General features: G+C 53.6%; 1 protein-coding gene across 2 annotated transcripts in view; it reads left to right on the top strand.

The window, feature by feature from the left end:
• Nucleotides 1-11,895, top strand: part of LOC105466589 (SURP and G-patch domain containing 1) — a 46,808-nt gene extending 34,913 nt beyond the window's left edge. For both annotated transcript variants that reach the window (XM_024794192.2, XM_011715900.3), the window contains exons 9-14: nucleotides 7,821-7,927; nucleotides 8,722-8,899; nucleotides 9,294-9,400; nucleotides 10,211-10,356; nucleotides 11,021-11,150; nucleotides 11,737-11,895. In XM_024794192.2, coding sequence (XP_024649960.2) covers nucleotides 7,821-7,927; nucleotides 8,722-8,899; nucleotides 9,294-9,400; nucleotides 10,211-10,356; nucleotides 11,021-11,150; nucleotides 11,737-11,763 — 695 coding nt within the window. In that variant the 3' untranslated portion in view covers nucleotides 11,764-11,895. The remainder of the gene's footprint in view (nucleotides 1-7,820; nucleotides 7,928-8,721; nucleotides 8,900-9,293; nucleotides 9,401-10,210; nucleotides 10,357-11,020; nucleotides 11,151-11,736) is intronic.
• Nucleotides 11,896-15,116: the final 3,221 nt, after the last annotated feature.

Here is a 15,116-nt window from a genome sequence, read left to right as displayed (position 1 = left end):
GATTTCTGCCTGACTTTCTTTTTCATTTCCCTAAAAATGTTTATATACAGTATTGTTCCTTCTTCTACCATTTACACTTAGTTTCAGTGCCCATGTCTTGGGTCTGTGTCATCAAAGAACTCAAAAACAGTCTCGAATAATGAGAATCCTCCTACCAGATTGTCATTCTGGTACTGCTGCTGCTTCTCTGGCTTCTTCCTCATCATCTGGCACTAGTTCAGAAGCACTCCTTTCCATCAGCTGTCTTCTGTTAATTTCTTCAGTGTGGTATATGTTAGCTTTTCTATTTTTAATTAATTATTTTTTGATTTGCTCTGTTGCCCAGGCTGGAGTGCAGTGGCGCGATCTCAGCTCACTGCAGCCTCTGCCCCTCTGTTTCAAACGATTCTCATGCCTCAGCCTCCTGAGTAGCTGGGATTACAGGCGTGCACCATCATGCCTGGTTAAGTTGTGTTTTTTGTAAAGATGGGGTTTCACCATGTTGCCCAGGCTGATCTCGAACTCCTGACTTCAAGTGATCCGCCCACCTCAGCTTCCCAACGTGCTAGGATTACAGGTGTGAGCCACCTCGCCTCGCCTATGTTTTGAGACCAGTATCACTCTGTCACCCTGGCTGGAGTGAAGTGGGATGATCTCGGCTCACTGCAGCCTCTGCGCTCCCATCTCAGTCTCCCAAGCAGCTTGGATTACAAGTGTGTGCCATCATACAGGGTTTCACCGTGTTTCCCAGGCTGGTCTCTTACTCCTGACCTCAAATGATCCACCTGCCTCAGCCTTCCAAAGTGCTGAGATTACAGGTGTGAGCCACTTCGCCCGGCCTATTTTTGTTTTTTTTGTTTTTGGCTTTTTTTTTTTTGGAGATGGAGTCTCGCACTGTCGCCCAGACATGTGCCACCACAGCCAGCTAGTTTTGTATTTTTAGTGGACATGCGGTTTCGCCATGTTAGCCAGGCTGCTCTCGAACTCCTGACCTCAGGTGATCCACCTGCCTTGGGCTTCCGAAGTGCTGGGATTATAGGCGTGACCCACCGTGTCCGGCCAGACCTACTTTTTAAAATTTTTATTTTTAATTTTTTATAGAGACAGTCTTGCTATGTTGCCCAGGCTGGACTCAAACTCCTGGGTTCAAGTGATCTCCCCGCCTCAGCCTCCCAAGCATTTGGGACCACAGACATGAGCCACCCACTTCCAGATTGTTAGTTCTTAAATTTCTCCAAGATCTATCTCTTGAAATCCCTCACCATCTACCCTTTATTGCTGTCTCTACAATCTCTTTCGTGATTTCCTTCATGGGCTCTATTATAAATCCCATGAAGTCATGCACATCTGAAGACCGTTTTCTCCAGCAGGAATTTATTGTTTCAGGCTTGATGGCCTTTTCAGTGGTGTAACCCTTCCAGACTTTCATAATGTTCGCTCTGCTGAAGTTCTCTTCTGCAGCTTTGATAATCCTTTTCCATAGAGTACGTGTGTAATGAGCCTTGAGGGTTTTTACGACCCCCCAATCTAGAGGCTGAAGTAGAGACCTTGTTTGGAGGCAGTAGACCACTTTGATGCCTTCAGTGTTAAACTCATGAAGTTCTGGGTGGCCAGGGGTATTGTCCAATATCAAAATAACTTTAACAAGCAGTCACTAGTGGCCGGGCGCAGTGGCTCAAGCCTGTAATCCCAGCACTTTGGGAGGCCGAGACCGGCGGATCATGAGGTCAGGAGATCGAGACCATCCTGGCTAACACGGTGAAACCCCGTCTCTACTAAAAAATACAAAAAACGAGCCGGGCGAGGTGGCGGGCGCCTGTAGTCCCAGCTACTCGGGAGGCTGAGGCAGGAGAATGGCGTAAACCCGGGAGGCGGAGTTTGCAGTGAGCCGAGATCCGGCCACTGCACTCCAGCCTGGGCGACAGAGCGAGACTCCGTCTCAAAAAAAAAAAAACAAAAACAAAAACAAAACAAGCAGTCACTAGCAAGGTACTTCCTGATTTCAGGGGCAAACCAATCTAGAAAAATAATTTTTGTTGTCCAGGCCTTTTTACCTCCTGCCTTGGCCTCTCAAAGTGTTGGATTATAGGTGTGAGCCACCATGGCTGTCCTGCCCTGGCTTTCTTGTGTAACCAGAAGACTGGCAGCTGGTGTTTATCTTTTCCCTTCAAGGCTCAGGGGTTAGCAGCTTCATAGGTAAGGGCAGCCCTGATCATAAACCCAACTGCAATTGCACAAAACAGTAGCATTATCCTGCCTTAAGTTCTGGTGCTTGGCCAGGCATGGTGGTTCATGCCTGTAATCCCAGCACTTTGGGAGGCCGAGGCGGGCAGATCGCTTGAGGCCAGAATTGAGATCAGCCTGGGCAACATGAGAAAACCCCATCTCTACAGAAAAACACAAAAATTAGCTAGGTGTGTGGCAGTGTGCACTTGTAGTCGCAACTATTCGGAAGGCTGAGGTGAGAGGTTTGCTTGAGCCTGGAAGATTGAAGCTGCAGTGAGCCATGTTCACGCCATTGCACTCCAACCTGGACAACAAATTCCGATGTTTGCTCCTCTTCCTTACTAATAAATGTCTTTTTTGGCTCCCCCACTCCCCCACCCCAAATAGGGCACTTATGTCTGCATTAAAGAACGTGTTTGAGGCTGGGCACAGTGGCTCATGCCTGTGATCCTAGCACTTTGGGAGGCCAATGTAGGTAGATAACTTGAGGTCAGGAGTTTGAAACCAGCCTGGCCAACATGGTGAAACTTCATCTCTACTAAAAATACAAAAAATTAGCTGTGCTTAGTGGCAGGCTCCTGTAATCCCAGATACTCGGGAGGCTGAGGCAGGAGAATCGCTTGAACCCAGAAGGCAGAGGTTGCAGTGAGCCAGGATCACTCCACTGCACTCCAGCCTGGGTGAGACTACCTCTCAAAGAAAAACCTGTTTGAGCATATACATATCTTTCCTTCTCAATGATTTTCTTAATGGCATCTGGGAACTCATCTGCCACCTCTAGCTGAGCAGAGGCTGTTGCTCATGTTATCTTGACATCTTTTTAAAGCCAAACCTCTTTCTAAACTTATCAAACCATCCTTTGCTGCCATTACATTCTCCAGCTTTCAATCCTTCGCCTTCCTTTTGTTCTGAATTGTCACATAGTGACTTTACTTTTTTCTTTTCTTTTTTTTTTTTTTTTTTTTTTTTTGAGACGGAGTCTTGCTCTGTCACCCAGGCTGGAGTGCAGTGGCGCGATCTCCGCTCACTGCAAGCTCCGACCCCCCGGGTTCACGCCATTCTCCTGCTTCAGCCTCCCGAGTAGCTGGGACTACAGGCGCCCGCCACCTCGCCCGGCTAGTTTTTTTGTATTTTTTAGTAGAGACGGGGTTTCACCGTGTTAGCCAGGATGGTCTCGATCTCCTGGCCTCGTGATCCGCCCGCCTCGGCCTCCCAAAGTGCTGGGATTACAGGCTTGAGCCACCGTGCCTGGCCTACTTTTTTCTTAAATCGTATGACACACCCTGTAGGTGTGTCATTCTGTAGGTGTGTCATTCTGATATCAGTCCTATACACATAAAAACTGCATTTTCTTTTTTTTTTTTTTTTTTTGAGACGGAGTCTCGCTCTGTCACCCAGGCTGGAGTGCGGTGGCCGGATCTCAGCTCACTGCAAGCTCCGCCTCCCGGGTTTACGCCATTCTCCTGCCTCAGCCTCCCGAGTAGCTGGGACTACAGGCACCCGCCACCTCGCCCGGCTAGTTTTTTGTATTTTTTAGTAGAGACGGGGTTTCACCGTGTTAGCCAGGATGGTCTCGATCTCCTGACCTCGTGATCTGCCCGTCTCGGCCTCCCAAAGTGCTGGGATTACAGGCGTGAGCCACCGCGCCCGGCCAAAACTGCATTTTGAAAATGCAATAAAAAGTTACTTCACAGAAAGTACAAAGCTGACATAGCTACAACAACAGCTTCACCAATTTCCTTTTCTGTTTTTTTGTTTTTTGTTTTGTTTTGTTTTGTTTTTTACAATGGTCCTTATGCTGGATTCATTTATCTTGAAATGGTGGGCAACTGCAGTTGTAGACCTCAATCTATGGCACATATCAAATAATTCAACTGTTTCTGGTAATGTTTTGAGTTTTCTCTGCTTCTTGGGAGCACTTCCGCCATCACTAGTGGCACTTTTTTGGAGATGGAGTCTTGCTCTGTCACCCAGGCTGGAGTGCAATGGCATACTCTAGGCTCACTGCAACCTCCTCCCGGGTTCAAGCAATTCTCCCTCAGCCTCCCAAGAAGCTGGGACTACAGGTGCTTGACTAGTGGCACTTTTTATGGGACCCATGATGTTATTCAAGGTTTACTATATTGCACTAAACCCAAAAAATACTTGAGAACCCTGAGAGATGTCTGTACTGCAATATGCAATTTACTAAAAGGACAAACAGCTCACGCAGAGATGATTAGCATCACATGGTGTTTTAAGCAGATATTCTCAACACTTGAGCTCATTACAATAGCAACAGGAGATTACAAAATGATTACAGTAGTACAGTGTGCACTACAGCTAATGTTATGCAGTTAAGATTTAATCTGCTGGGTGCGGTGGCTTACGCCTGTAATCCCAGCACTTTGGGAGGCCGAGGCGGGCAGATCATAAGGTTGGAGTTCGAGACCAGCCTGGCCAATATGGTGAAACCCCACCTCTACTAAAAATAAAAAAGTTGGCTGGGCATGGTGGCTCACGCCTGTAATCCCAGTACTTTGGGAGGCTGAGGCAGGCGGATCACGAGGTCAGGAGTTCGAGACCAGCCTGGCCAGTATCGTGAAAACCTGTCTCTACTAAAAATACAAAAATCAGCTGGGTGTGGTGGCGTGCGCCTATAGTCCCAGCTACTTGACAGGCTGAGGCAGGAGAATCTCTTGAACCCAGGAGGTAGAGGTTGCAGTGAGCCGAGATCGTACCACTGCACTCCAGCCTGGATGACAGAGTGAGACTCTGTCTCAAAAAAAAAAAAAACTAGCTGGGCATGGTGGCAGGCACCTGTAGTCCCAGCTACTTGGTAGGCTGAGGCAGGAGAATTGCTTGAACCTGGGAGGTGGAGGTTGCAGTGAGCTGAGATTGTGCCACTACACTCCAGCCTGGGCGACAAAGCAAGACTCCGTCTCAGGAAAAAAAAAAAAAAAAAAAAAGATTTAAACTGCTACTTTACGTTTGTTTACATTTCTCTGGACTGCAAAACACACTACGTACAGTCTGTGTGCATAAGTTTTGATAAAGTTTAACTTTCTGCAATGTGTATATGTTTTATGGTACTAAGTGATAAAACAGACTAGCATCTACATATATCTTATACATTCATGAAACACCTAACTTTTTCTTGATTTTTTTTCAGTATTTCTAGGCTATGTGGTTCATCTGACTTTTTTCAAATTGTTGCAAATCTCCAAAAATTTCTTCAATATATTCATTGAAAAAAATCAGCATATTAAGTGGACCTGTGTAGTTCAAACCCATATAATTCAAGGTCAACTGTAATATCTAGTGTAGGTGTGCAGTAGGCGGTAGCATCTAGGTTTGTGGAGGTACAATCTATGATGCTCACACATTGGCAACAGCGCCTAATGATGCATTTCCAGAATGGTCCCCTTCATGAAGTGATTCCTGACTGAATTTGTGTTTTTGGGTCTGAAGTGAGCTTTTTTTTTTTTTTTTAAATACATAAATAGAGATGGTCTTGCTATGTTGCCTAGGCTGGTCTCAAACTCCTGGGTTCAAGCCATCCTCCCACCTCAGTCTCCAAAAGTGCTGGGATTACCGGCATGAGTCACCACTCCCAGCTAGTACTTGGATTCTTTCTTGTCATAGAAAGTTCAGGAGGCCAGATATGGCGGCTCACGCCTGTAATCCCAGGACTTTGGGAGGCCGAAGCGGGCGGATCACCTGAGGTCAGGAGTTCGAGACTAGCCTGACTAATGTTGTGAAACTCCGTCTCTACTAAAAATACAAAAATTAGCTGGGTATGGCGCCACATGCCTGTTGTCCCAGCTACTCGGGAGGCTGAGGCAGGAGAAATGCTTGATCCTGGGAGGCGGAGGTTGCAGTGAACCAAGATCACGCCACTGCACTCTAGCCTGGGCAACAGAGCAAGACTCCATCTCGGGGGGAAAAAGAAAAGTTCAAGAGATGGATAATGGTAAGCACAATAATTTCCACAGTTTTGCACACTCACCTTTTCACCTCTCCCTTCTTAGCAGCAATTTCGTAATTTCAGGGAGGGCCAGCGTATGGCCTGGTCTCTCATTTTCTTACCAAACCTACAAGGATTGGGGGGTGGTCTCTTGTCATTGCATTTTGCAGATTACAGTGACTGACAGCCACTATCTCATGTCGTATGGCGCCCCACTGTGCAGCTGTGCAGCCTGCACTGTGAGCAGAAACACCCCCTCACTCCAGCTTCACCAGCGCTCGACACACAGGTGCATGGAGGAGTCTGACGTGCCCTGTTGTGTGGCACCATCACCTGTGTTTGCAAGATGAGGACAGGACCCCAAGAGGGAAGGCAGCCTTCCCAGGTCAGGTGGCCAGCCTCTTGGACCTGCTTGTCCAACTCAGGGATGGTTGCTTGCTCAGTGCCTCCCTGGCCCCAAGGGCCTCAGAGATTCTAGGTCAAGGAGAAAAGCTACTGAATGAAGATTCTTATGCTTACCAGGGCTATAGCCAGCAACTCCAGCCAGGGTGGAGGGTACCTAGGATTGGTTTGTCACTCAAGTGCCAAACCCTAGTGCTTAGATCCAGGTGCTTCAATGCGCACACACCCCAGCTCTGAGACACCCAGCGGGTGAAGAAGCTGCCCTGTGGCCTAGCTAGACAGAACAGGCTCCAAAGTCTGAGGCCCAGGTTCAAGTCCCACTGATCCATGTCCTCAGGGAGTGTGGTAGACCTCACCCACCCACTCAAGTGGTGGAGTGGACCTGGGGGAAAGGGACTTCGGGCCTGCTCTAAGGCACTCAACCAGATGCTCAGACTTCAGCTCCTGCATTTCCCCCACAGGGCTCCCCCACGTCCCTCAGTGCCTCGTAAACCGAGGAAGGACTAAGAGTGCAAATGTGGGCTATTCTTAGTGACAAAGCCCGAGTGTTGATGAGCTGGAAGGACCCAAGTCTTTTCCCTTCCCAGAGGACCTGCTACACCAGAGGGCCTCTGTTCACCTTCTCCCCCCGGAAGCACCGTACCGCCCGAGGGATGGTGGTTTCTGTCGCCCGGATGGGGCCGTTGCAGCATCTTTCTATGTGTCAGTGTTACTGGCGCTTGCCAGGTTCCACAGCTAATGCCAAATTAAATGTCAGCTGCTCTGAGGATGGTTGGCTGCCTCCCCTGAAGGAGCTAAGGGAGTCGCACAGCTGAGTCTTACGCCAGACTCTGAATCTGTGCGCGCTTACACCTGGTGTCTGTTAGCAATGGGGCTGCCTTCTGAGAGCTGGCTTGTGAGTGCGTCCATGCATGCTGCCCACACTCTGTCTCAGCTCTCTTGTCTCCAGCTCTGCAGATTCCTGCCCTGTCACTCATTAGCTGTGTGAGTCCCCGAACCTCTGATTCCTGGTGTCCACATCTGTAATGCGGTGATGCGTAGAGCCTGGCTGGAGAGGTCACAAGGACATAAGATGCGGGGGTGCACATAGCAGCGCACAGCACGGCCCCAAGGCTCTCACGTACTGTGTGGCACTGACAGTCGTGATGTGAGGGCCCTGTGTGCCTGGAGTGTCCTGAAGGCGTGAGACTCACAGCACACTCCAGTGTGAGAGTGAGATCGGGGTACACCTGTCAGACACTGACTGCCCTGTGTCTTTGGTTTCCAGTTCAGGACCTCAAGGGGCTTGGCTATGAGAAGGGGAAGCCTGTGGGTCTAGTGGGTGTCACAGAGCTGTCGGATGCCCAGAAGAAGCAGCTGAAGGAGCAGCAGGAGGTAAGACTGACTGTGGGGACAAGGGGACAGGCATGGTCGGTCCCCAAAGAGTGTCATCCTCTACCCTCAGGTGCAGTGGTCACAGGGGTTCATGTGCTTGCCAAGCTCCTGCGTTTAGGTGGAACCCATAGCCAGTGGGGAGGCTGCCAGGCAGGCACGTCCCCCTGCCCCAGTAGGTGGCATGCCACCCCCACTGCATTTGAATGGCCTCTCAGGCTGCCTGGGAGACTGTTGACCCTTGGGGCAGCCCCAGTGGTCTGTGATCCCTGGCCTCAGCTTTGTGACTGCTTCTTGCTGCGCTCCAGGACTGGTCCCTACGGGATAGTCTCCATTGATGTTCTCTGTCCACAGTCCTCTTGTGTCTAGCGCAAGACTGTCCTGGTCAGCACAGGGCACCCTGAGGGACTTGAGGCCGCCCGGTTGGCATTGGCAGTGTCGACGTTGGCTCTCCTGAGGAGCTGCAGGCACCTGCCTGTCAGTGCCTGGGGTCAGCTCACTCTGACCCCTTCTCCAGGCCCACAGCCCCGTCACATCACCCTTGACTCTTCCAGGGGTCAGGGCCTTGGGTCACCCTCATTCAGTGGCCAAGAGGTCCTCCGTGCTCCACACCGGGATTTAGAGAACCCAGGGCAGTACTCAGTACTTGCCTGAATCCTCGCTCCAGCCCTGCCCAGGGGGTCCAGATGAGCCAGGTTCCGGTGGGGGCACGCCCTGCACTGGAGGTGGGGAGCAGGGGCGGGGCTCCGGCAGGCCACTGCACAGTGCCCTGGCTCACTGGTGAGTGTGCCCTGCAGATGCAGCAGATGTACGACATGATCATGCAGCACAAGCGGGCCATGCAGGACATGCAGCTGCTGTGGGAAAAGGCAGTGCAGCAGCACCAGCACGGCTACGACAGCGATGAGGAGGTGGACAGCGAGCTGGGCACCTGGGAGCACCAGCTGCGGCGCATGGAGATGGACAAGACCAGGGGTGCGTGGCGCAGCGGGGCGGGCTGGGCTGGATGTGGCCCCCCTCACCTGCCCTGGAAGGTTACCTGGAGGTGTCCCACGTGGTCTTGAGCTGCCGTCCTGGTTCAGCCCCCAGCCTGCACCCTGTGGCTATGAGGCCTGGAGTGAGAGGCTCAGTCTTTCTGGGTCCTAGTTTTCTCCGTGGTGAAAGGAGTGATCCTGTCATCGTTAGGGTGGAGAGCCGCACAGGATTCACTGAATGCTGGGCTGCCTGGCCGAGGCTCGGGCTGGGGTCATGGCCCAGCCGCCCCCTTCCCCGGCTCCCACTGAGTCTCATACCTTTGCCTGGAAGCCACCAGGCCCACTCCCCTCCTTCCTGCTTCTCCCTCTTCTCACCTTTCTGCTTCTCTGAGCAGAATGGGCCGAGCAACTGACAAAGATGGGCCGGGGCAAGCACTTCATCGGAGACTTCCTGCCTCCAGACGAGCTGGAGAAGTTTATGGAGACCTTCAAGGCCCTGAAGGTGAGCCAGGAGGGGCCCCCGGCTCCAGCCTCTGCTACGTGCGAGTCCCTCCTATAGCCGCTTCACCCTGCAGGCGCCCAAAGTAGCCTAGCTACCCTCGATCACAGCGGGAGCCAGGCTCTCTCGCTGCGGGAGGCATCTGTTAATGACAGGCGCCGTCTGTGTAGGGAATTAGCAAACAGCAGCTCAGCTGCCGCCTCAGAAACATTTCCTGGGGCTGTGGGGTAAATTCTGCTTCCAGTGGAGCCAATTAAGTGCAGTTTACAGGCAAAGTGTTTCTCCGGCAAAAGTCCCCACGGACTGGCCTCTTCAGAACCAGAGCTTAACATTCTGCCTCTGCTGCTGTTGGGCTCCTGATGGGAGAGGGCTGACACGGCACGTCCCCCATTATCTTTTTGAGGTTTTTTATAAAACTGTTCAGGGCCTGATAGCCTCATCAGCGAGGTGGTAACCTCGCTGTCCATCTTTTATTAGGACCTTGTACAACAAATTGCTCTCAGGACATGAACACAGGGCTTCTCTTTGCCAATGAACCATTGCTTTATCTTAGGTGGATAAGGCCTGTGTAAATCTTTCTCTTGCCCTTTTGACTTGGCCACCAGGGAGCTTGGTGCACAGTGTGGCACTAAGGCCCAGGGGACCCTGAGAAGCAGGAGGAGCTTGGTCTGTTATCAACAAGTCTGATCTGGTGAGAGGGAGGCAGATGGGCCACTGGTCCCAGCACTGATTGAAACCAAAGGCAGAAGGTTGGATTTGGGGGCCACCACAGCTCCAGCCCTGTTAGGTGACAGCTGCCTCTTCACCTTGTAGGAGGGCCGCGAGCCTGACTACTCGGAGTACAAGGAGTTCAAGCTGACTGTGGAGAACATTGGCTACCAGATGCTGATGAAGATGGGCTGGAAAGAGGGCGAGGGGCTGGGTTCGGAAGGCCAGGGCATCAAGAACCCGGTGAACAAGTGAGTGTGGCCCTGTTGGAGGGCATGGCCATGAACTCGGGGTCCATGGCTCCCCCACCACCTCCCCATTCCCACCCCTTTATGTCATCACTTTTCCCTTGTGGCAAAATGATCACAGCACCCCACTGCACACCCTTTGTCAGGCACAAACCTGCAGTGCAGTAGGCTGTATGGGCCGGGTCCTCCCCAGTCCCAGGGCCTCCTTCTGTTCCCTCTTGGGTATCTCCAGGCCAGGTGGGGTGGGTGTGAGTACAGATGGGTCAGGCCCTGTCTGCCTTGTGAAGGGCCTCGTTTGAATTCCCCATGAGTGCGAAACCAGTCCCAGAGATGGGCAGGAGCTTTCCCAGGTGTGACCCTGGCCCCGAGTGCCCCCTTCGAGGCTGTTCTTGAGTAACCATCCTAATATCCCAAGAGCTACGACAGCCTCCACTGCTCCTCCTTCCTGTGTTGGACCCTGGGGCCTGGGCCCCCTGCCGGGTCTCTCCCTCCTTCACCATTCAGGTTCAGGCTTCTCTCTGTGCAGATACGTCCCAGCCCAGCCCTGTGCCCTGGGAGGCTGCCGAGAGCCCAGCTGTGCTCGGCCCCCCTGCCCAGAGTTCCGGCCCCAGGCCCCTTCTAACTGACACTGGCCCAGCCCCCTGCTCACATCATCTCCTCCCTGTAGGGGCACCACCACAGTGGACGGTGCCGGCTTCGGCATTGACCGCCCGGCCGAGCTTTCCAAGGAGGACGATGAGTACGAGGCCTTCCGCAAGAGGATGATGCTGGCCTACCGCTTCCGGCCCAACCCCCTGGTGCGCATGCCTGGCCGGGCTGCCTTTGCTCAGTTGACAGGAGAGGGTGGTGGTAGGAACAGAAGGTTCCCTTCCTTCCCCAGTCCAGCCAAGCTGGGTCTCACCAGCAAGCCCCCTACCAACCCCTGCATTCAAGCCCCCACCTATCCCCCAAGCCTGCCCTGCCACCTCAAGGGTGCGAGCTCAGCTGCCCCCGGAAGGTTCCGGACAGGAGGAATTGCTGTCTTTTTTTTTTTTTTTTTTTTTTTTTTTTGAGACGGAGTCTGGCTCTGTCGCCCAGGCTGGAGTGCAGTGGCCAGATCTCAGCTCAATGCAAGCTCCGCCTCCCGGGTTTACGCCATTCTCCTGCCTCAGCCTCCCGAGTAACTGGGACTACAGGCGCCCGCCACCTCGCCCGGCTAATTTTTTGTATTTTTTAGTAGAGAGGGGGTTTCACCGTGTTAGCCAGGATGGTCTCGATCTCCTGACCTCGTGATCCGCCCGTCTCGGCCTCCCAAAGTGCTGGGATTACAGGCTTGAGCCACCGCGCCCGGCTGGAATTGCTGTCTTTAGCGCTAATCCCCTCCTCCTGTTTTGCCTTCTGCAGAACAACCCTAGACGGCCTTACTACTGAGTGTTCTGGAAATACGTACTTTCTGAATGACCAACCGTCCCTGGACTGTGGAATGTTCCGGCCTGCATTTCTGCCCACCCCTCCCGTTGTCACGAGTGCCGTGCCGTGTAATAAAGTCCCAGTGCTCATCCACTGCAGATGCCTGGTCCTGTTGCAGGAAGCACCTCCTGTTAGCAGCGGGACAAGGCTGGGCACAGAGTACAAGATGCTGTCTCGGGGCTTTCCTTCTTGGCCTGTGGAGTCTCCATCCCTGCTCAGCTTGGGTTGCACTGAAAGGAAGGAAGAAAGCTGTTCTCAGCATAATAAAGTTGGAAGGCCAGGTGCCGTGTCACACGCCTGTAATCCCAGCACTTTGGGAGGCCAAGGCGGGCGGATCACCGGAGGTCAGGAGTTCGAGACCCACCTGGTCAACATGGTGAAACCCTGTCTCTACTAAAAATACAAAATTAGCTGGGCATGGTGGTGCACACCTGTAGTCTCAGCTACTCGGGAAGCTGAGGCAGGAGAATTGCTTGAACCTGGGAGGCAGTTGCAGTGAGCCGAGATTGCACCACTGCACTCCAGCCTGGGCGAGAGAGCAAGACTGTCTCTAATAATAATAATAATAATAATAAAGCTGGAGACCTGGCCACTCCTGGGCTAAAGGAATGTCAGGAACTTCCCAGCCTAGCACTGTGCTGCAAGGGGAGGTTGGGGAGGGGTCTCCAGGCAGGGCCCCCCCTTCCCTCAGACCTGCAGGGGCAGGTGGCTTCTGGGCACATCTGTGTGCTCTCCTGGCAGATGGTGCTGGCAGGGCCCAGCACACAGGTGATGGCTGTGGCCCTTCAGGTCCCACCAGTGTTGTAGGCACACGAGTCCCTGGGGCTTGTGTCTTTAGAGGACAGCCATGTGGATGGATGTGCCATGCCAACATGTCAGACAGCTCCTGAAAGGAAGGGCCTCAGCCAGAGTTTTGGAGGCAGGAGGGTAGTCCCCTGGGCCACCGTGTGTGCCAAGACCCCCACATCTGCCCCAGGGCCAGAGCCCCACATTTGTGCCTGAGTCACCCTGGGATCTTGTTAAGCTGCAGCTGCTGAGTCAGCTGGTTGGGCAGGGCCCTGAGAATCTGCATTTCCATCTGCCTCCCCCCCATCTCCCCACACACACCCAGTGGGTGCTGCCCAGCCTCTGCAGGCACCAGGGGCTCCCTATTCACATGCTTGGTGTGGAGTCGGGCTCCTGGGCCAGCCTGTGTTCACACAGCCATTCAGCAAACACTGGGTTTTTGCTGTGTTTGTGTGGGGACCAGGTGGACAAGATCTGCCCCAGTCAGCCAGGCTGCTGGGGACGAGGTCTGAGGCTGCTACTGAGAGGAACCAGGGAGCTGTGGTGGGGCGGCCTGCAGAGTGTCTCAGTGGGGTCTGAGACCAGGGAGGTGCCAGGGGCAGTGGCAGAACCAAGGCTGGGGTGACATGCCACCCTTTGTCCCCTCCTGACGCTGTGGCTGAGGCAGAGCAAGGAGTAACATTGGTGGGCTTGGCCTGGGTGCCCATACATGGGGGCTGCCCAGAAGGCAGTGGGCCAGGACCCTGAGCACAGCAGGGTAGCTCTCTGCAGCCAGTGGTTCAGGAGACGGGGAATCCTGGGGCTTGGTCCCAGGCATTCAGCTGTCCAAGTCACTTCTCAGTTCTCAGCGACATGGAGGCTCACCAGGCTCAGGACATGGACTTTACCCCCTGGCAGGGGATGAGGCCTCCAAATGCTATGTGCGTGTGCAGGTGCATCCTGTACACAGGACAAGGCCAGGCCCCTAGGCTGAGCCAGGCACAGACACCCTGGCCCTGTGTGGAGAAGATGGGGTGGGGGTGGCAGGCAGGGCTGCCTGGAGGAGGGGATGCTGGGACACGCTTACAAGAAGGCTCATTTTGCAGACAGAAAGCAGGCCTGGGGGGTGTTGACTGTGCTAAAGTTGGGGAAAGTCCAGGGGAACCTGAACTTCACCCATGGGCAGTGGGCACCTGGGGAAGGAGGCTGAGTCAGACTTGTGGCCAGAAGACTCTCTTGTTGCCCAGTTGAGAAAGACCTGTGACCCAGTTGGCATCACGCTAAGGGGCTGCATGCAGAAGGAGCATGAGGTAGGGGTAGGGGTTAGAATTTGTGCCAGCAGCAGACTGGGCTCCCGTGGGGCAGGTGTCAGGTGGGCATGGTTCATCTTGCTGTCTGCAGCATCCACAAGTACTCCACATGGGCCAGAGGGTGGTTGGAGGGGTGACAAAGACAGATGGTCTCCTCCTTATTCTCCCCGACAACACTGCGGCCCCCTCCCAGCTGTTCAAAACCTCCCACAGCCTCTCACAGCTGTCTCGCTTCTCATCACACCCCAGCAGAACCGACCTCCTTTCCGCTGCTCATTTCCAAGCCTAAGCCATTTTCCTCCCTGCCAGGAACACCCTTCCCAAACTCTTCACCAAACTGGCTCCATCTCGATATTCTAACTTCAGCCCCCACCCCCTAGAACCCCTTCCTTCTACCCTCTCCCCCACATGAAGAACCCTCAACCCGGGACTAGCCTGCAAAGGGACAGCCCCGGAGTCAAAGCCTCACACTAAAAGACCCCTCGTGGTGGCTCACGCCTATAATCGCAGCTCTTTGGGAGGCTGAGGTGGGAGGATCTCTTGAGCACAGGAGTTTGAAACCAGCCTAGGCAACAAAGCGAGACCCCTGTCTTTACAAAAAAATAATTAGCTGCACGTGGTGGTGCATACCTGTAGTCCCAGCTACTTGGGAAGCTGAGGTGGGAGGACCACTTGAGGCTGGGAGTTCAAGGCAGGCCACTGCACTCCAGTCTGGGCGACAGAGTGAGACCTCCTCTCAAAAAAAAAAAATTCACACCTGCCTGGAAACACGTTTACATTTGTGGTGGCCACTGTGTGAAAACTCAAATCTAAGCCCACTGAAAGGCATTTTGCGCCCAAGAGCTGGATGTTGCTCTATCAGCGCGCACAGGCAATGCCCACTTGATCTTTGGGTGGGGAATGCAGGGGTTTAGAAGGGCAGAGTCCAGGAGAACGAATTTCCTTAGAACGAAGTTGTGGGGCAGGGGAAAGAGCGGGCATGCCAGGACCTCCAGGGCGTACCCCTTGGCCTAAGAGCAGAAACATCCCGAGGTGTTGTGTCCCAGCCTTTGACAGAGAGGGAAACTGAGGCTGAGCAGCGGGACGGGTGTCGATGGTGAGGGGCGAAGGGGCGGGGCAGCTGCCAGGGGGAGGACCGGGGAGGGGCCTTGGAGGCTCCCTGGGAACACGCAGGGCGGGTCACGGCCGCCTGCCCAGGGCGCAGCGGGGGGCGACCTTTGTGCGGGGCGGGTCCCTGGC

This window comes from Macaca nemestrina, chromosome 20 (genome assembly GCF_043159975.1).
Source record: "Macaca nemestrina isolate mMacNem1 chromosome 20, mMacNem.hap1, whole genome shotgun sequence".
In the NCBI taxonomy this organism is placed as follows: domain Eukaryota; kingdom Metazoa; phylum Chordata; class Mammalia; order Primates; family Cercopithecidae; genus Macaca; species Macaca nemestrina.
Note: the sequence above shows the minus strand (reverse complement) of the source record. Positions and strands in the feature narration are given on the sequence as shown.